This window comes from Loxodonta africana, chromosome 2 (genome assembly GCF_030014295.1).
Source record: "Loxodonta africana isolate mLoxAfr1 chromosome 2, mLoxAfr1.hap2, whole genome shotgun sequence".
In the NCBI taxonomy this organism is placed as follows: Eukaryota; Metazoa; Chordata; class Mammalia; order Proboscidea; family Elephantidae; genus Loxodonta; species Loxodonta africana.
Genome location: NC_087343.1, coordinates 122375232 through 122397744, shown reverse-complemented (window position 1 = coordinate 122397744; position 22513 = coordinate 122375232). Strand labels below are relative to the sequence as shown.

General features: G+C 42.4%; 1 protein-coding gene across 3 annotated transcripts in view; it reads left to right on the top strand.

Moving 5' to 3' along the window:
* MCC (MCC regulator of WNT signaling pathway) overlaps positions 1-22513 on the top strand; it is a 542131-nt gene that overhangs the window by 418168 nt on the left and 101450 nt on the right. For all 3 annotated transcript variants that reach the window (XM_064275031.1, XM_064275022.1, XM_064275034.1), the window contains one exon: positions 12854-12996. In XM_064275031.1, coding sequence (XP_064131101.1) covers positions 12854-12996 — 143 coding nt within the window. The remainder of the gene's footprint in view (positions 1-12853; positions 12997-22513) is intronic.

Sequence of the window (22513 nt, the reverse complement as noted above, 5' to 3'; positions counted from 1 at the left end):
TCTTCATATGGTGATTTCTGTTCTCTTAACTCTAATTTACAAATAAATTTTACATAATGAAAAAAAAAAAGTGGCAGGGTTCCTGCTTTCCTTGTTCATCATTCACTAAATCTCCCGCACACAGTACTAAGTTGGTGTGACTGCCTGCCCTCGTTTAGAGGAGGGGATTGCTTTAAATTACTTGCTGAGCCAGAGATGAGAACATTTATCTTACTGGCTGAGCTCAGGGAGCAGCTCTGAGGAAAGCAAGTGGTTGGCACCTACCTTTCTGAAGAAAGGGTACTTTGTTTGTGCTGTGTTTGTGCAAGCCGCAATTAAAACATTTTTAGAGGCAGCTACTTTAAATTCATGCTCTAGAAGTCCTGGGTCAGAGGAAACTTTGGATGCATTTTTTTCCAACTCTGAAAGTAACAGTAATGACAGGGCTACTTGATGAGGGTACTGATGGGCCTCTGTTTTTTTGGGCATAATTGTGGAAAAATTTGCACTGAGCTGGAGCCACACAATAAATTTCATGTTCCAACTTGGAACCTCAAGCCTTTAAAATTGTATCCTGGTCTTCAGAATGATTGTAGGTTAGAAATACATGAGCAGAATAGAATTTTTAGCCTAAAGAAATGATTATAGCAAATGTAAAGGAGCCCAACAGAGGACACAGGCAAATTTGTAATTTCCATTAAAACGTATTGCTCTTTTAAACATTTGAGAAGGTGAAGGCAAATGGGCTCAGTGAGTTGTGAAAAAAAAAAAATGCCTCACACATCAACTAGAAAACTCAATTTCAGGATGTTTAAATGTAATGGCCGAACTGCTTCATGTTAAAATACAGTGAGCTTCTTGACCATAAACATTCGTTAGTACTTTTTATTTAAGAGAGATTATATCTGTGCAGATGTCACATTAGATTCTGCCAGTTTTTATTATGTAAATGAGCTGGCCCCTCCTTGAGGGGACGCCCTGCAAGGCTGGAAGATGGGCAGACATGTGGGCCAGCAAGACAAGGGTCTTCTTATCCTCTGAGCTGCAATGGCTAAGGCAGCTCCCCAGCCCAAGGACTCTAGGACATTGGTTTGACCTCAGGTCCTGAGATGCTGCGATAGGCCTGATACAGCAGGAACGAGACACCTTGGATGAACTCAAACCCAAACCTACTGCCATCCAGTTGATTCCAACTCATAACAACCCTATTAGACAGAGTAGAACTGCCCATAGGATTTCCAAGGCTGTGATCTTTTATGGAAGCAGACTGCCATATTTTCTTCCTCAGAATGGCTGGTGAATTCAAACCACTGACCTTTTGATTAGCAGCTGAGCACTTAACCACTGCACCACTGGAACTTCTCGGATGAAATCAAACTGCCCTCATATCCAGGGTCTAGACAATTGATTGTCACTCTAGTCAGGTGCCATGCTGTTACAGAATCTCTTCTACTTTCAATCTGGGCTTGAGTCAGTAATTTATTTCAGAAGCTGAAAAAAAACATTGAAAAGGGAATAGTTTACATAGCTGTGGTATATCTACATTTAAGCAATAATGAATTGCTTAAAGAAAATGACAAGCTCATAGTTTTGAATTTTTAATCTCAGGTCACAATCAGAGTAGTCCATGTTTTCTGCTTCATCTCTTATAGCCACATGGCTAATGTAGCCAAGAGTTAGATACTGCAGGTTGCTGGATTCCAGTGTAAGCTGAATTCAAAGCCACATTAGGTCTCTTACGTGAAGATTGAACATTGATAGAAAAAGATGAAACTGAGAATTTGAATGGGGATATTTGGGTAGAGTCAAATGACTTCAAATACCTAGCTTGTGCAAATACCACTGAGTTTCCCTTCCAACAGAAGCAGTCTCTTTTCCATCTTGATAAAGCTAGTCCTACCATTCTTAGAGACTGAAATAATATCGGAGGTATTTACCTTGAAAGGGGATACCAGATATCTTCATGCCCTTCTCCTCCTCCATTCCTCTAGACCTAAAATTAGTCAAATTCCAAGATGCCCCAGTGGGATAAGAAGAAAGTCCAACCTTGAAAGATACAGCTAACATGCCAAAAGATTTGTAAGATTTTGTTAATTTAATTTCATAGAAATGGATGTGTGGGGTTAAGGTTTAAGAATTCTAGACCAGGGAGAGAGGAATACAGCGTTGGATTGATGATGAATTTATTTATATGACTACCAAAGATTCTGAATCCAGAATTTAGCTCAGGCAGTTTGAGTGACTGAAACCTGGACTCTGCTGAGGGCTACATTAAATGATGTTGAAATGCCAGAGCTTCCCTGATTTAATGTAGATGGAATCCAGAGGCCTAGGGAATCAGGAAAGTTGAGTTGGAGATGACATTGTTAAAATGGGGTTCTTGATACCACTTAACTGCTGAAATCAACGTAGACTTGGTCACTGTATTAGGCAACAGGGTCTGAGTAGTAATCAAAATGATTTGACCTGTAGGGATCTTTGTTAGTGGCTAATTGGTCAAGAACAAATCTGTCTTGGAAGAAGTACAACGAGAATGCTCCTTGGAGGCATGGATGGCGAGACTGAATTTCACATACTTTGGACATGTTGTCAGGAGGCATCAATCCATGGAGAAGGACATCATGCTTGGTAAAGTGGAGGGTCAGTGAAAACAACAAAGATCTTCAATGAGATGAATTGACACAGTGGCTGCAACAATGGGCTCAAGCATAGCAACAATTGTGAGGGTGGCACAGGACCAGGCACTGTTTCGTTCTATTGTGCATACGGTTGCTATGAGTAGGAACTGACTCGACAGCACCTAACAACAACAATAGGTCATGGGGTTTCTAGGACTGACTGACATAAATAGGCAACCTACTATAGTCTTACTTATTGTTTATAGTAAGACAAACAAACAAAAAACTGGTGAACTTGACTTGCCACCACCATCGAAAATCATGGTCTCTCATTAAGTTCCCTTATCTGACCCAGTTCATAGATCCAGAGCCCCTTGAATGAAGGGGAAGATGTGTACAACCCTGCCACAACTGGGGACAGTAAATCTTCCTTCTAGCCATCTCAAAGAGAACACAGCCACTTACAAGGGTGACTGTGCCATGGGGAAAAGAGATAACCATATTCTGGGGACATTACTGGACACTGGCTCTGAGCTGATGGCAGTCCCTGGAGACCCAAAATGCCACCAAAGTCTACCAGTCAGAGTGGGGCTTATGAAGGACAGGCGGCAAGTGGCATTTGGGCCTGAGTCCATCCCATTGGGCCTAGTTATGACACTATCTGAGGGGTATCATTTTTCCATGCCCTGGAGATGTGGTAAATGCTACCAACTAGAAACAGTATATGGTGCTGCTGTTCTCATAGGTAGAATACATGGATTCGCAGAAATGATGGCTATTTTCTTGCTTTTTTATATTATTGTTGTTTCTGTTGTATGCCGTCGAGTTGATTCCAACACATAGTGACCCTAAAACTGCCCCATAGGGTTTCCTAGGCTGAAATTTTTATGGGAGCTGATCGCTAGGTCTTTTCTGTCACAGAATGGTTGGTGGGTTCAAGCCACCAACCTTGAGGCTAGGCAATTTTCTTTTTCCTCTTATTTTCCCCTATGAGTTTACATAATGTTCAAAACCCATTGCCGTCAAGTCGAATCTGACTCATAGTGACCCTATAGGACAGAGCAGAATTGCCCCATAAGGTTTCCAAGGAGCGGCTGTGGATTCAAACTGCCAACCTTCTGGTAAACAGCTGAGCTCTTAACCACTGTGCCACCAGTACTCCTACGTAAGTTTAGTTGGTTTATAAATTATAAAGTTATAATTTAGTAGTTAGGTTATAAGATATCCAGGTGAGTTTGTCATTGAAATAGAAGAGGAGTGAAGATCATGTAGCAGTGGATACAATAACTAATGGTTTCCTTTTATATTGGAGCAAGGGACAGCTACAGAAGCTTGGTGCCATTGCTGTTGCAATTTGGAAGTTTTAATGTGAGTAAAAGGGTGCTTATGTTTGCTGAGTAGCCAAAGAGGGTAGACTGTGAGGTTATTGTCTGGCACTTGGTCCATTTCTACCCATCTATTTAACCTTCCCAGAATCAAAGGGGCTAGACCATTAGGACTACTTTCCAGACCACATAAATAGCTTCACCAGTCAGATGTCCTTGCGTGGGTTTGGAAGACAGAAGGGAGGTGGGAGCCATTCTCCCCCAGGCCATGACAGTGGTTGCTGACACAGGCTTTGGTGCATTGACTGGCCAGACTCTTCATTCCACTGCCAGGTGCAGCCCTGTCTGGGGCTGTGGACCAGGTATGAAGGCAGCAGCAGTTTCCTGATCTTTGAGTGACTGCAGCTGTGATGGCAAACATGACAGCTCGGGGTGGCTTCCACCCACCCTCCCTTCTTCACTTAAAACACCCAGCGTAGTTTGTTTTCCTCACTGGATTCTGCCTGTTGTTGTTGTTCAGTGCAGTCAGGTTGGTTCCGATTCGTAGTGACCCTGTGTACAACACAACAAAACACTACCCAGTCCTGCACCATCCTCGCAATCATTGTTATGCTTGAGCCCATTGTTGCAGCCACTGTGTCAGTCCCTCTCGTTGAGGGCCTTTTTTCCACTGACCTTCTGCTTTACCAAGCATGATGTCCTTCTCCAGGGACTGATTCCTCCTGATAACATGTCCAAAGTATGTGAGATGTAGTCTTACCATCCTTGCTTCTAAGGAGCATTCTGGTTGTTCTTCTTCCAAGACAGATTTGTTCATTCCTCTGACAGTCCATGGTACATTCAGTATTCCTCGCCAACACCACAATTCTAAGGTGTCAATTCTTTGGTCTTCCTCATTCATTGTCCAGCTTTCAGATGCATATGAAGCAACTGAAAACACCATGGCTTGGGTCAGGTGCACCTTAGTCCTCAAAGTGACATCTTTGCTTTTCAACACTCTAAAGAGGCCTTTTGCAGCAGATTTGTCCAATGCAATGCATTGTCTGATTTCTTGACTGCTGCTTCCACAGTCATTGACTGTGGATCCAAGTAAAATGAAATCCTTGACAACTTCAGTCTTTTCTCCATTTATCATGATGTTGCTTATTGGCCAGTCGTGAGGATTTTTGTTTTCTTTGCATCCGAAACCTCATCTCCTAGAAATAAACACTGGGCATTTTGTATATAAATGGCCTTGTAAAAATTTTATTCATGAGTATTTTACACAAATTGGGTCATACAGTACACTGTGTTTTCTAATATGTGCTTTTTTACTTAACTATATGTTATGAGTGGCTTTTTTCCCTAAACTTCATTTATTTTGTTGTTCTTGAGAATATACACAGCAAAACATACACCAATTCAGCATTTTCTACATGTACAATTTAGTGACATTGATTACATTCTTGGGATTGTGCTACCATTCTCTCCCTCATCTTCTGAGGTATTCCTCTTTCATTAACATAAACTCCTTCATTAACATACACCATGCTCCCTAAGGTTCTTATCTAATCTTTCCAGTTGCTGTTGTTAATTTTATCCATTGTAGGTAGATCTTAAATGAGCATAATTCTCAAGGCCAACCTTTTTTAGTTAAGCTAAACTATAGTTCACTTTTGAGATGACTTCAGGGATATTTTTGGTTTAAGGTTTAAAGATGATCTGAAAACAATAGTTTCAGGGGCTTATCCACCCTCTATGGCTCCAGAAAGTCCAGAGTCAATGAGAATTTGAAATTCTGTTCTACATTTTCCCCCTTTTGATTAGGGTTCTTCTATGCCATCTTTGATCAAAACATTCAGTAATGGTAGCCAGGTACCATCCAGTTCTTCTGGTCTCATAGCAAAGAAGGCAATTAGCTGCACATTCCATATCTTTCTCCTATTCTTGACTCTCCTTCTTCCTCTGTTGCTCCAGGTGAATAGCAACCAATTGTGCCTTGGATGGCCACTTGCAAGCTTTTTAGGCTCCAGGCACTATGCAACGAACCAGGAGGTAGAACAGAACCACTAAATGCATTAGTAGGCAAATTAACTGGGATATCCCATGAAACTATGACTCTAAACCAAGGAACCAAATCCCTTGAGGTGTTTGGTTATACATAAGCAGCCTCAGCAGCTACTTTTTTTTTTTTTTTTGTCATTGTTGTAAATATAAGTGGCTTTTATTATTATTATTATTGCTCATCTGACTTGGGAGATTATATAATAGGATGGGGAAAATGGAAAAGCACATCATATGGGGCAATTCTGCTCTGTCCTATAGGGTTGCTATAAGTCTGAACTGATTCAACAGCAATGGTTTTTTTTTTTTTAATTAGTAAAGAATGTCTGCCTTGAGAATTGTGCTCTTTTAAGAACTATATATATAGGATCAAATTGACCACAGCCAATTCAAAAAGTTAGATAGAAACCTTAGGGGGCAGTAAGTTTATGTTAGCGGTGGAGAAACAATTCAGAAAAAGAGGGTGAGAATGTTTGCACAACTTGGAGAATGTAATCGACGTCGCTGAATTGTACATGTAGAAATGGTATATATGCTGCTGTGTATATTTTCAACAACAACAAAAATAAATCATTAAAAAAAAAAAGTACATCAGTAGTTCACTTTAAATCTGAAAAAATAAGTCTAAACGAATTAAACATGAGATCTTTTGTTTCCCAGGGAGATTATTTTCTTTTCCCATAAGCTACTCTCATAATATGAGCCTTTCACTGCCAGCTCTCATGAGTAGTCCATGTTTTCTGCTTCATTTCCAGTTTGTTCTTTAGCCCACTGCTGCCTGGCTTCTGACCCTGACAGTTTACTGAAACGTTTTTTTTTTTTAAATCACCAATGATTTCTTAACTGCAAAATCCAATGGCTTTTTCTTGTTACAGGTCATTTTCTACAGCACTTTACCTTAAGTTCTCCTTTCCTTCTGATGTGTTCTTCTCAAACCTCTAGGACCCGTCATTCCTGGGTCTTCTCTTCTTTCCTTGGCATCTATCCTCAACCTCGGCTCTTGTCCTGGGCACTCCTCTCCACACCTTTACTTTGAATGGAAGCAGCCTTCTAGGTGTATGACCACAGGCATAGCAGTTAACCCTTCTGGGCCCCAGCTTCCTTGTCTCCAAAATGCCCCTCATTTTGGGACTGAGATAATATCCAAAGTCTCCATCTACTGTAATATAATCCGACCTTTAAGACTTCAGACCCGCCCCTGTGAGCCTGATCTCTCTCCTGATCTTTAGGCCCACACTTTAACCTGCATGCTGGATCTGTCCATTTGATGTTCCTGCATTTCAAACACAGTGCAGCCAAAGCCTCTTTATCTCCCAACAAAACATGGTGTTCTGATTTATTTATGGCCTAAGAAGTAATAAATAAATATATGTATGTGCGTATCAATTTAACCAATAGCTGTGGAGTTGATTCTGACTCATGGCAACCCCATATGCGTCAGAGTAGAGCTGTTCTCCAAGTGTTTTCAATGGCTGACTTTGTGGGAGTAGATTGTAGATTGTCAGGCCATTCTTTCAACGCATCTCTGAGTAGGCTTGAACCTCCAGTTTTTTTGGTTAGTAGCTGAGCAATAACCATTTGCTGATATACATATATACATATATATATATACAGTATTCCTGTATGCGGTATATTAAACCCTTGTTCACTATTTGGAAGTTCTTGAATTTGGATTCCATATCAATTAGATCTTGTTAAAACTGGCACTAAATTGATAACGACAGATTATTACATACAGAGGAGAGCATTTCAAAATCCTGTTTGTTCACTTATTCACCAAAAGACTCATGCATGAGTCAGATCTTTCTGTCAGCTCAATGGAAAATGCACGAGCAAGTAGAATTCCAAGAGGAATAGTGCTTGACTCATCACTTCTTTCCTGGTACAGATCTTCTGAGGGTACTGAAAGGAATACTTTTCCTCCTTATTATCTATAAAAATTCTTTGTTCTTTAAAAGAATGACAGCCATTTCAGGGAAAGACTACCTCTAATTTTAAGAATGACAGAATGTGGTTCAATAAAAAACACCAGGCCAGGTAGGCTGGGTTGGCTGCCCACAGTTGACTGACTGTTGCCAAGGAAGACAGTTGTCTCCCCTGGATCTTCTTCACAGATTACTCCTCTCCAGTGACAAGGCATGAGTGTGTGCCGAAAATAGAGTAGCTATAATTTTTTTTTTTATAAGGATAGCTAATGATATATGATATTTTATCAAATGCTGCAGACTTCATAATACTTCAGCTTGAAGTCTGCACAGCAGGTGAGAGTTATACTTTCACTGACTTTTCCCTTTTCTGATTGGTTCCTTTCACCCATAATGAATAACGAGACATGATCTTTAAAAATAAAGAACAATAAAAAATATTTTTCTTGAGCCACAGTAGTAGATGGCTGTTTCATTGGTACTAAATTTAGAAAGGACTTAGGCTGCGCTACTAACTCATTACATAATCCTGTATAAGTCACTTTGCCTCTTGAGGCCTCGTTTATCTCATTTATAAAATAAAGGTACCCATCCTAGGTGAGATGGTCTCTAAGATCACTTCCAATTTGAACAGTTAGTGACTTTTCTGCCCCTGCCAGTGATTACAGAGGTGTGTGTGTGCAATGCCTGCCTCCTTAGAAGCTTTTTCTTTCTTTTTGAAGCTAGCAAACCAAAACCAAACCCACTGCCATCAAGTTGATTGTGACACATAGCAACCATATAGGACAGTAGAACTGCCCCGTAGAGTTTCCAAGGAGCGCTTGGTGGATTCGAACTGCCGACCTCTTGGCTAGCACCCATAGCTCTTAACCACTATACCCCAGGGTTTCCAAAGCTAGCAGCATTATTATTGCAACTCTAGGTAGAATGACGAGAACACACTTTACAGATGCTTCTAAGTGAATCAAATAATACACGTTTAAAATACTGTGAGATGACCTTTTATGTTCCAAAGAAAAATACCTGAGAACTTTATAATTCCCTAATTATGAAACTACCACAATAGCATATAATTATCCACATTCATCAGTCTAACAAAGCTTCTAGTTGTCTGATTTAAAATGATCATTTCTTGGACCTTTCCACTTTGTCTTCTTTTTGATCATCAGCATTAGCAGTTGGTGTTCTTTTGGGAGGTACTTTTTCCCCCAAAGAAGTAATTTATCACTTGACAGGAGTTACTACTATGTACAAAAGAAGGGAATCAGTGCAGTCACTTTGAGATGCTGATGCTGTGTGGTCAGCTAGACACCATCACTAGGTCGGTGACTCCCTGCGGCGTAGAGCAGCCTGGCAAGTGCACCTCGGATTTGTGTCTTTGTGAAAAAATGCCCTTAGAGTATTTTTGACATCTGTGTCCCATCACTCTTGATGGACCAGTGCTTCTGCATAATAGAGGAGAGAGAGGAAGCCCCTGAGCATCAGTTGGTTATCTATGCTGTGATCCCAGGTTGACTCCCAACAGGCCCTGAGACAATTAGCTTTGCTGTTTTCCAGTCCCGGGCTCCAACCTCGTTTAAGGAATGATGCAGGTGGGAGACAAGATGAATATGCAACTGCATGGTGTTTTGCCAAAGTCAATGGGAGAAACAACACATTTGAGCAAACTTTCTAACATTTACTCAGTTTAACTCTTTTATAACTAGTTCTCAAAATGCTCCCTGATGTTTTTGCAAGGTAGCTTTCCACCTCCGAGTACTATTTGCTTTACTTGCATGTGTTTTTGTTGCCTCTCCTCCAGCAGGCCCTGAGCTTTCTCACAGTCTGTTTTCTCTGTCCAGAGTATTTCTTCCCACCCATGATTTCCTTTTGAGATCCTCCCTCTTCCAAGGTTCACCATCTACCCTGAAACCTTGGAGTCATCCCTGGAACCTTTCTCACCATCTCTAACATCCAGGGTCCCATGGATGCTACCTCCTAAATATCTCTTGAACCTGCCTCCTCCTTGCTACCCACTGTCACTTCTGTAATTATATACCCCTGGGCAAGTCACTGGGGTAAGGCCTGTATCATTTCTTGCCTGGAATCTTGCAGTCACTATCCTTGGCCTCCTTAAGTCTTTTCTCCATAGCCACCAGATTAAATCACAATCTGACCATGTTGCTCTGCTGGGAGATCCTCAGTAGCCTCCAAATACTTTCAGGATCAAGCTTGAGCCTCTTAGCTTAGCAGAAAAGCATCCTTGGTCTTGAGGTCCCTGAGTGCTTCTCCAGCCTCGTTTTTCCATTCTGCACCCCATTTTGGTTTCAGTCATACTGAACCACTTATACTTATGTAGCTACATACCTTCACAACTCTGAGCCTTTGCGTGTGCCCTTCCACCCTCAGGACATATCTAAAAGCTACTTGTCTTGCACTCATCTTGATCTTGCTTCATCCAGGAGGTCTTCCCTGGTCACTACCGACACCGGCAGCCCCAGACGCCCCTCCTGTATTCACCCACAGCATCCTTCCTAGGTTAGAATGGGTTGTGAACATGTTTCTTTCCTGGAAGACAAATCCAGCTAGTCTGTGCTTTCCTATCCTTGTTTTGGCGCTCAAATATTTTGAGTGGGGAACCTTAGTTTGAATTTCATTCCACTGAAAGCCTTCTAAGATGATATTTCTTGTGAGGTATAATTCTCCTTCAGACTGTGTTCTGACCTCAGGAGGGATTGTTTCCTATAATCAACAGCTTCCCTTTCCAGCCCCTTCCCTATTCATTCTTTTACAAAGTTCATCCCAATAATCCCTGGAAATAATTCAGTACAAAGGAGGAGATTTGGCAGGCACTATATGATTTGGACCCTGCCAAGCCAGGAAAGCTTAAGGTGGCTATTAAAGATTTTATAAATGCCATTTATACCAGGGAAACAGCAGCAGCATTTATCATTAGCTTTCTTGGCTGTAAACATCCTCAGCCAAGCAGAAGCTGATTACATTGGCCATGCCACAAAGGTAATTTATTCATCATGCACACAATTTCCTGTTAACTAAAATCAGAATTTTAAGTGCTGACTGAAAGGAAAGCTGATGTATCAGTGCACAAACAATTACCCTCTATACCAAAAAGGTGACTCTTAAGAGTACTTTTTGATTGTTTTTGTTCCTAAAGCTAATTATAGTTGGCTTTGGCAGATGAGATGTCTAATAATTAACTTATTCATGGAACAGTAACCTGTATTGTTTGTCTTTACCACTCCCATTCTAATTCATATTTTGCATAGCTGGGGGCTTTCTGTCTTTTAAAAGTCTTCCTAGATTTCTACTTGTCTTTTATTAAAAATGCCTAAGAAAGCAAGGACTCATCTGAATCACACCAGGGGGAAGCTGTTGATTTCTTAAGAGAACCAAGAACTCTGGAGAGTCTTCACTTTTCTCTAATTTATAGATCCATCTCCCCAGTTTAAAATGGCACTTGCTTTTCCCCAACCTCAGTGATCACCACTTATCATCTTGGTCTACCCAAAACCCAAGACTCTAGACTTTCTGTCCCTGTGGTTGTTGAGAACTTACAATGAATGCCAGGCTAAGAGGATTTCACCTCTTCCGAGATTTCTTCACAGACATCCTCCCCTTGGGGCTGAGCACACACCGGTGGGCTTCCCAAATCCACAATTAATCCCCTGACTGCTTTCTTTTCTGGCCCATTTGTAAAATAAATACTTGAAAGAGGGTTGATTTTGCCCTCTCCATACCTGGAAACCCTGGTGGCATAGTGGTTATAAGCTATGGCTGTTAACCAAAAGGTCCACAGTTCAATTCCACCAGGAGCTCCTTGGGAACCCTATGTGGCAGTTCTATTCCATCCTATAGGGTTGCTGTGAGTCAGAATAGATTGGATGGCAATGGGTTTTTTTTTTTATACCTATGTCCAATGTATGGAAACTCTGGTGGCATAGTGGTTAAGTGCTATGGCTGCTAACCTGAAGGTTGGCAGTTCAAATCCACCAGGGTCTCCTTGGAAACTCTATGGGGCGGTTCTACTCTGTCCTATAGGGTCGCTATGAGTCGGAATTGACTCAACAGCAACGGGTTTGGTTTTTTTTTGGTTTATGTCCAGTGTGTAGTGGTGGTCAGGGAGGGGGAGATGCATGTGCTTTGAAATACATACCCCAGTTCTCAGTTTTCCTGGCATGCTAATAGTACAATTCAGGAACTAAAGGTCTGGGAATCTGTGAAGGACAGAGAATGCATTAGGTATACATGTGAAAATGCAATGTGGCTGCATTTAAATGTTGGCCTCCTGTTAGCAAATGCAAGTTGAAGGAAATAGACCTTTGAGCGGTATTCTGTCTCTCATTTTTTGTCCTTACCCCTTCCTCTTTTCCATCCCTCTGATCTTACCCACTTTCTTTGGGGAAAGTAAGTGTGGTATTTCTTAGACTTACTGATCCATTTATGTTTCAAAGGACCCAGTGAGGCCTACACAGACAGGTGCAAGTTTTCCAGTACCTCCAGCCCCAGCATCTCTGTGTGTACTCTTTCAAGAAGAAAGCCCACCAGTGGGGCCCTCCAGGTGATGGGGTGTGCCACTCTGTTCATCAGACTCTGCTTGGTTTTTTTTCTTACTGTACCTCAGTACTAGTAGCTTTATCAGTTTTTTTCATCCCAGAATCTGAGAAGCGAAGAAATCTGATTTCTTGAGGAAATCTTTGAAGGGGAAAAAGTTTCCAGTGGGCTGATAGATGAATCTATACACAAGTAAGTATGAGGACACCGAAGCAGCCTTTCAGTTTCACACACCGACCATAGATGCGACCATCTAATTGACCTGAAAGGAAGCCTGGTCCATGTGTTTTGGAGGAAGATCTGTTTGTCTTCTCTCTGAATGTCTCCTTCTTGTCTTTAAAAGACATATTCTCTATGGATTTGTCTTACATCCTCTGTCAGTGGTGGCTGACTCTCCTTTTTTTTTTCTCAGAGAGGAAGATGAGTACTCAGAACTGCGGTCAGAGCTCAGTCAGAGCCAACACGAGGTCAATGAGGACTCTCGAAGCATGGACCAAGACCAGACCTCTGTCTCCATCCCCGAAAACCAGTCTACCATGGTCACTGCTGACATGGGTAAGTCTGCCTTACATTACCACTAAGCCAGAGTTTGGCCTCTGGATTGTGACAAGAATTTTAAGAAATGTGAGGCAGGCTGAATTAAAATAAATAATTCAAGAAGTCTGGTGAGTGGATGAAGGCACATCCATTTCAGTCCCTGGGATACATACTAGTTTGTTGGTTAGAGTGGAACTGGAGAGCTAAATTAGACCTTTATTCTGATATGTTTGTGATTTCAAACATATGTCACCTCTAATTGAAAATTCCAGAAGCAGGGAACTAGTTAAGAAGTTACTGCAGCAAGCATTCCAAGTTACAGTAAAATCTGAACTAAAGTGGTGAGGATGGAAAAGATGGGAGGGATGGCAACACATTGCAGTGAAAGAACCAATTGGTTTTTAGCAACTGTTGGGTAAGAAAGAGGAGTCCAAAATGATTCTAACATGTTGATCCAGAGTGACTAAGAGATTGATCATACTCCTTAGTAAGGAGGCTTGATTGAGAAATGAGTTGGGAAATAGATATAATATGTTTGAGATTGAGGGGAAATGTCCATGTAGAAATATCTAGTACAGTGTGTTTTAAACTACAGGTCATGACCCATTAGTGGATCTTGAAATTATATGAAAAAAAAAAATTAAATAGGACAGGAAAAATAGTGACAGTTTTGTTTCATGAAATTTATTAGTTGTGTGTGTGTCTGTACTAGTTTGCCAAATAAAATGTTCTGTAGTTTCCATTCAAAATGTAGCAAAACCACCGGTCTAGTTGGAAATGCCTACCTTGATCTTTGGAGAGAGTTTGGGGTTGAGGATAACAGTATTTGAGGTCATCTGAACTAAAGAGACCTCTCTGGTTGTAAAGGCTAGGAGTCAAAAGGAGGAGCACCATGTCTTAGGAAATGTTCACATGTAGGGAGAGCTAGAAGAAGAACCAGGAGTTGGAAGAATAAATACAGTGTGGCTTTCATGGAACTTAAAGTTTAGTTGGGGAAAGAGACTATTACATTTATGGGAACTCCCCCCACCCCCCCCACACACACATGCTTCCTCCCTCACCCTCTGTTTCCAATCCGTTAGCAAATCTTGCCAATTTTACACCCTTTCTACCTCCATCTGTTTTACTGCATCTCAACATCAAGGAGCATAGTAGCAGAAGAGTGTATCAAAGGAATTTGGTTCAGAATGGTTCCAGGAAGGCTTCTTCAAGTCTTAGTATTTGGGCTGAAATCCAGAAGAGATAGCATTCAGCCACGGGTGGGGGTCAGGGTCTTATAAAAAAAAAAAATTTTTTTTTTTTTTTTTGTCTTATATGCAGAGTAAATTCAAGGAGGAGAGAAGTGTTGTAGCTTGAGGGCAGAGAGATGTGAGATAGAGGCTGAAGAAGTAGACAGAGGCTTGATCACACAGTCTTGTAGCCCTTGTTAGAGACTTTGGCCTTTATCCAAAAACCTATAGGAAGCTACGGAAAGATTTTAAATAGTTGGGGGAGGGGAGGAGATGATTAGATTTTCATTTCAAATCAATCATTCTTTCTGTAGTGTAGAGAAAGATCAAGAGGGAATGGGAGAGGCCGACTAGAAAACCATTGCAAAAGTCTAGGTGGGCAAAATTGTTGCTAGGATTAGGGTGGTAGGATTAGGTGTAGAAAAGGTGTGAAGTTGACAAGATTTGCTGAAGGGCTGGGAAACAGGGTGAGGCAGGAAGTGGGAGTTTGCATAACTGATAGACAATGCGGCCAGTCACCAAAATGGGAGCATGGCAAAAGGACTAGGTTGCTTTGACTTTTGTTTTGCTTTATCAGGAGGGGACGGTAGTAGAGATAATGTGTTTTGATTTAGTCATGAATTTGATGTGTGTGAAGAGTTCCAGATGGAGATGCTTAGGAAGCGGTAGGTATACAGATAAGAAACCAAGAGGAGAGGTCTGGGCTGAAGAAAAGCAGTTGGGAAACATCAGGATGTTTGTGGCTGGTAACTGAAGCCATGGCTGCTGATCAGTAGAGTGAGAAGTGGAGAGAGCCCAGGACTGCACCCTGGGGACACAAGCCAATAAGGAGACTCAGCAGGAGCTCTTGGCAGAAATGCAGCTCTCATCATTTCCGTCTCAGTTTAAAAGCAACGCCTCAGAAAGCAAGTTCCTGTGCTGGCCCAGTCACTGCCCCATTTTGTTTTCTTATATCCCGCTGAAATTTTAAATCATGTGTTTATATTTATTTGCTTGACCATCTCTCCCACTAAACTCCACTGGGCAGAAACACAGGTTTGTTTTATCTGCTAGTATATCACCAGAGCTTGCCACGGTGCCTGGTATGTAGTATCTGTTCTAAAAATACTTGTTGGAATAAATAAGTGAATCAACCAACCAACCAATCAATCAGCGAAAGATGTAGGAAGAAAATGGGGAGAGCGATGTCCTCGAAGTCAGCGGTGCAGAGAAGGAATAAGATCATCAGAAGTAGTCAGCAGTATGATTGCTGCTGAGGCCAAATAAAACCGAGGTTATTGAGAGCTGTGTTCTGCTACCAGCATTAACCAGCATTAACCAGGCAGAAATGTACTGAGGAGTAAAGGGGCCCCTGCAAGCTTCAGGCTGAAACTGTCTCCCGCCGTCTCCATCAGTGGACCCTGCCCAGCTCTTGGTCCTCACCTCTGACCACTCTCCCCCAGGTTCACTAAGTTCTGCCCAAAATGGTCCTTTCTCAGTGGCCGGATCACCCAGCTCAGCTCCAGAGCCCCCTCTTCAGGGAGGTTGTCTCCAGCCAACTTAGAGGACAGTGCTGTTGTGCAGTAAGCCTGCAATCAGTGCTTCTCTTGGGCCCTGCGGCTCTCACTGGGGCAGGAGTGAGAGAGTTTCTCAATAGCCAAGAGAGAGGGAAGATGTGTCTCTGGCATCCAAATGTGGTCTACAAAGTGCTTCCTCATAGAGACAATGTTCGCAATGATGGTTGGGGTCGGTAATAACACTACTAAGGCCCCATACTTCATTTACCTTATAGATCAGATAGGTTGTCGGAGGCTCATCTTAGTAGCTAACATTCCTTTATGATGCTGGTTTTAAGAGAAAATATGTCATGAGTTTCCAGCAACCAAAATAACAACGAACCTTAGGAGATACGGTCTGTTTGGAAAACAAAGACTGTTCATATTAGAAAAGGGATTTATGAATCCCAACAATAATGGAAGCTTATTTTGAATAAATGTTGAAGATTGATCCCTTTCTAATTCCAGTTTATACCCCAAGTCTATTTGGGGACTGAAAAATTATTGAACACTAGAATATACAGGAAATATTCTAAAGTGACATAAACTGAAGTGGATCAATAACTTACTGCTCTCAGCCCTGGTTACTGAAAGAAAGTTCCGGAATGATTTTAAGTGGACTGAATGTTAGCACTTGAACTGTGCTAACTTGCAGACAGGTCTTGTTTATTCAGGCTCAGATCTCTGAGCGAAAGCACACAGTCACCTCAGAGAATGCTCCAGTGAATCGGTTTTCCAAATTTCAAAGCCTTGCCCTGGATCTGGTTCTCAGAGATAACCAATAGCATCTCGGACCTCTTGGGAGAAATTAAGTTGCCCAGTTAAAGTAAGGAGAAGAAAAAAGGCAACAAAGGGCTTTGATTTGTTGCATCAACTGGTTAGGGTGTTATTTTCAGTCTCCTGTAACCTTTACAACCTGTGGACTGCTTCCTCGAAGTTGCAGAATCAGGTTACAAGTACTCTGATTCTCTTTTTAAAAATCTTTGCTGGAGGATAATTGACTACCTAGCCACCTCATTCCTCACAAAAAGCAAGTATTCTCCAAATAGGCTGCCTTGCCCTTTTTGGGGGAGAGGGGGGTAGGGGTGGAGGGGTGGGGAAGGGAGGGGAAAGTGAGGGTTGTTATTAAATGAATCTTTATTGAAATATTTTTCTTTGTAGTTCTTAGCTGAGATTCCTCTACACCACAGTTGGTGTTATCTGTGGTGTCAGGAGGGTAGAGCCCATCAGCACTGTATTCCACAGGTTAGGCTGTCTACAAAAAAAACAAAAACCAAGTCAGTTGCTGTGGAGTCGATTCCGACTCATAGTGCCCCTGTAGGACGAAGTAGAAGTACCCTATAGGGTTTCCAAGGAGCAGCTGGTGGATTCAAACTACTAACCTTTTGGTTAGCAGCCGAACTCTTAACCACTGCACTCTTGGGCTCCAGGCTGTCCCCTGGATCTCTTTAATGGTTCTAAAGAGTTCTCTGGCTAAAGATTGGTGTCGCATCTGTCAAGCAGCATTGACAATCTCATCCAAAGAGGTATTTCCACTGTGTTTAATATTTTTCTGCTTCTTCCTGTTTCTGAGTTCTTTGAGGGCTTTGATGATCAGGGCAGAGGCAGAATATGGTGGGTATTCTTAAATATGGTGAAGGAATGAGGGCCTTCTGTTCTAACTGCTCAGTTTCAGCATAATCCAGTCACTAAGTGCTCCGGCAACGTACCAAGCCTTTTTGGGAGACAGACCCAGGGGACCAATCTTGGGGGCCAGGGTGAATGTGGCACCAGTTTCCCCACCAGTATACAGTAGGTACACAAGTATGATCCTTGGGATTGAATTTGGCAGCATGGATTGAATTTGGGATTGAACTTGGGAAGCATGGCAGAGGCGGCTGGTGTCAGACAAACCCAGAAGCCGGTCAACCAGAGAAAGTTGTGCCTAGGCCTCTGCCAAGCTGAAACTTGGAAGCACACTGCCTTGCCTTTGGTAAACACTCTCCCCAAGTCTACAGAAATTGTTGTTGGAAAAGACAGGGCTCCTTTTCCCTGCCCTGTTACCCACTCCCCATCCCCGCTCTTAGCAACTATTTGACACATCTAAACATTTTTCCTGAAGCCATTAAGCCTCATCAGCCATTAAGCCAGGACAGGCTGGCTTTAATGTTAAACACATTTCATAGTCATAGCTGTGCCAAAAAGCCAGAACTCCAAAAACTGCTACTGAGGAAACATCTAAATGATAGCACCAGCACCCAAGCAAGGTATCTTACACTTCCTTTCAACCAGAAGGAATAATTGTTTAGTATTGCTAAATCCCAGAAAAATAATTTCTCACCAAAAACCAGAAGAGATCTCAAAATACTAATGCAGAGGCCTATCCGACAAAGGATTTTGTTTGTTTTACAAACAATTGCTCCAGACAAGTTTTGCTGTTCTGTTAACAGACTTGGGAAAACCGCCTGCTGGAGAGTACACTAAACATGCTCTGACACGCATGATGCAGTGAGCCCGTGGTACACACGTCTGCGCTCTGCTCTGTTGCAATGCCCAGAATAATTTGGTCTGAGTGTTGTTTCTAATATGGAGATCTGCGAAATCTCGTTTAACCACAAACACTCTGCTATTAAGCCAGGTGTTTGTGATCACACAGCTGCTCCCTCAATTCCCCCATCAGCACTAGAGACCTCAAAGGATTGCAGTAGTAGCACACCAACCACAGGCATGTTTTACCGGTTAAACAGGGAACTGTAAAGGCAAAGCCATCTGCAGAAACACTTGGCAGCAACAACAAAAAGAACTTCTTAGCTGTGTGGCCTTGGAGAAATTATTACCCCTCTCTGAACTTTGTTACCCTGATTTAACAGGTGAGGAAACTAACAGGGCCTCCTTCAAGGTTGGAGATTAAATGTGAGGATGTATGTCATTGCCAGACACAGAGTAAGTCAGCAAAGCATGTTAGCTATTATATCCAGCCTTTCTTTTAACTGGAACTCTTCACCAAATTGAGGAAATAAAGATCCCAAGCCACAGTTTCTACCTTAGCTTTGTTACCTTTGTTTTCCAAACAATTGTGTGACCAGGCTTAACCCAATTTATTTAAGATGCAATGTGACAGAGGCCAGGGCCCTTTCTCCTTTATAAAACAACGTGTTTTAGTGAGTCAAAGTACTTTCTAAGTTGCTGGTTTGCGTCTCCAGGCCCTTCCATGAGTGCTCAGAAGTCAGCTTACTGAAGGGTCAGCCTGGCTGTGATGGGTAGAGTTTGAATATAGCAGAAAAGTGCTTTTTTGATGAAGTAAATAAAAAGAAGTAAATAGGCTGGACTTATTCCTGTTATCTTTAAAAGAGATCCGCAAATACATCGTGGCAAACTCTGCATATAAAATCCAGCTCAAAAAAAACCTCTGGTTCCTTAATGCAGGTTTGCAAATATAGCAACCGTAATGAAATGGCTGCTTTTTAATGATTTCCTATAATGGTGTTTATATATGGAAGCTTTTTTCCCTATTGAAGCAATTTAATTGGAAAATGGCAAACGAACAAGGAGAGGCAGATGTCCAGTTCCGATTAACAAACACATTGACTGCACTTTGTGTGAGAGCCTTAATGAACTCCCCAGTAGCTGTCCCCAAGTGCCTGCCCTCCTCAGGGACCTGGCAGGGCTGCCCTTCTGCCCAGAATCCTCTCTGCCACCCCCTCCTCTTCACCTGCATGCTTCTCTTCATCCCTCAGATTTCTGCTTACCTGGGCTTTCTCTGATGCTCCTGTCTGAGGTTGACACTAGGGGCTCCCTCTATGCTTTCTGTTCTGGTCCTTACTCCACTGTTTGTCGTTTCTTATTTACTCGTCTGCATCTTCCAAAGAACTATGAGCTCTAAGGTAACATTCATTGCTACTCAAATATTTAAGCCCTTCCTATGTGCAGGCACTGTTAGGCTGGTGAACAAGAGAGTTTAAGCCCCTGCCTGCACAGAGCCTGTACTCCAGTGTGAGAGACAGATTGCTGTTGTGGTTGGCTGCCATGGAGTCAGACCCGAGCCGACCCATGCACAATGGACCAAAATGCTGCCCAGTCCTACACCATCCCCATGATCAGTTGGGGATTGCCCTGTTGTGATCCATAGGGTTGTCATTGGCAGAATTTTGGAAGTAGACTGCCAGGCCTTTCTTCCTAGTCCATCTTGGTCTGGAAGCTCTGCTGAAACCTGTTCAGCGTCATAGCAACACTGATAATACATAACTAAATAAACACAAACACAGTCTATCATCAGGTAGTACTAATTACTGTGAAGAAAAATACCGCAGAGAAAGGGAAGAGAGTGACTGTGTAGGGGATGGAGTAGATGTTGTACTGCTCTAGATAGAGCAGCCAGGGAAGGCCTCTGTTTTAGTCATCTAGTGCTGCTATAACAGAAGTACCACAAGTGGATAGCTTTAAAAAAGAGAAATTTATTTTCTCACAGTAAAGTAGGCTAAAAGTCCAAATTCAGGGTGTCAGCTCCAAGGGAAGGCTTTCTCTCTGTCGGCTCTGGAAGAAGGTCCTTGTCTTCAACCTTCCCACGGTTGAGGAGCTTCTCAGGCACAGGGACCCAATGTCTAAAGGACATGCTCTGCTCCTGGTGCTGCTTTCTTGGTGGTATGAGGTCCCCAATTCTCTGCTTGCTTCCCTTTCCTTCTGTCTCTTGAGAGATAAAAGGTGGTACAGGCTCCATGCCAGGGAAACTCCCTTTGCATTGGATCAGGGAGGTGACCTGAGTAAGAGTAGTGTTATAATCCCACTCTGATCCTCTCAACATAAAATTACAATCACAAAGTGGAGGACGACCACACAATACTGGGAACCATGGCATAACCAAGTTGATACACACATTTTGGGGGTACATATTTCAATCCATGACAGCCTGTCTGATGAAAAGCCATCTGACTGGCATAAGGGAGAAGCCATGTGTAAATTTTAGGAAAGAGGACTCCAGGCAGAAGGAACAGCTAATGCAGAGACACTGAGGCAAGAAACTCTGGCCAGGTTTGAAGGACATCAAGGAGGCTATTGTGGTCAGAGCTGGGAGAAAAATGGAGAGTGAAAGAGGTTGAGGCCTGACACATGGGGAGGAGGGCGCCCAGGTCCTTTGAGGCCCTGTAGGCCAAGGTAGGGGCCTGGTGACGCAGTGGTTAAGAGCTCAGGCTGCCAACCAAAAGGTTGGCAGTTCGAACCCACCAGTTGCTCCTTGCAAGCCAAATGGGGCAGTTCTACTCTGTCCTATAGAGTCACTATGAGTCAGAATCAACTCGATAACAATGGGGTTTTTTTTGGTTTTAGGCCAAGATAAGGAGTCTGGATGTTATTCCAGGTGTGAGGAATTTGACCGTGGGAGTATAGCAATCTGGTGGCAGATTCTGCACCTCATATCCCCAGTACCTGGCACATTGTCTGGTAGCTTCTGTGTACAGGCAGGAGACCCTGCGTGGCTTAAACAGTTAATGCGCTCAGGTAACTGAAATGTTGGATGTTCAAGTCCACCCAGAAGTGCCTTGGAAGAAGGCCTGGTAATGAAGTTCTGAAAAACCAGCCATTGAAAACCCTGTGGAGCACAGTTTACTCTCACCGTCCTAGCTTCTAAGGAACATTCTGGTTGTGCTTCTTCCAAGACAGATTTGTTCGTTCTTCTGGTGGCCAATGATATATTCAATATTCTTTGCCAGCATCCTAATTCAGAGGCATCAGTTCTTCAGTGTTCTTATTTGTTGTCCAGCTTTCGTGTGCATATGAGGTGATCGAAAACACCATGACTTAGGTCAGGCACATCTTAGTCTTCAAGGTGACATCTTTGTTTTTTGGTTTTTTTTTTAACACTTTAAAGAGATCTTTTCCAGCAGATTTGCCCGATGAAAATACTCCATTTGATTTCCTGACTGCTGCTTCCATAGGTGTTGATTGTGTTGAGGTGTAATCTGTACTGAAGGTTGCACTCTTTGATCTTCTTCAGTAAGTGCTTCAAGTCCTCTTCACTTTCAGCAAGCGACGTTGTGTCATCTGCATATCACGGGTTGTTAATGAATCTTCCTCCAATCCTGATGCTGCATTCTTCTTCATATATAGTCCAGCTTCTTGGATTATTTGCTCAGTATACAGATTGAATAAGTATAGAGAAAGGATGCAGCCTTGATGCACGCCTTTCCTGATTTTAAACCACAAAGTATCCCCTTGTTCTTTTCAAATGACTGCCTTTTGGTCTATGTACAGGTTCCTCATGTACCCAATTAAGTGTTCTGGAATTCTATTCTTCACAATGTTATCCGTAATTTGTTATGATCCACATAGTCAAGTGCCTTTGCACAGTCAATGAAACACAGGTAAACATCCTTCTGGTATTCTCTGCTTTCAGCCAGGATCCATCTGACATCAGCAATGATATCCCTGGTTCCACGTCCTCTTCTGAAACCGGCCTGAATTTCTGGCAGTTCCCTGTCGATATACTGCTGCAGCTGTTTTTGAATGATCTTCAGCAGAATTTTACTTGAGTGTGATATTAATGATATTGTCTCACAATTTCTGCATTTTGTTGAACCACCTGTCTTTGGAATGGGCACAAATACGGACCTCTTCAGTCAGTTGGCCAAGTAGCTGTTGTCCGGATTTCTTGGCATAGATGAGTCAGCACTTCCAGTGCTGCATCTGTTTGTTGAAATATCTTGGTTGGTATGCCATCAATTCCTGGAGCCTCGTTTTTCACCATTCCATTCAGAGCAGCTTGGACTTCTTCCTTCTGTACCATCGGTTCTTGATCAT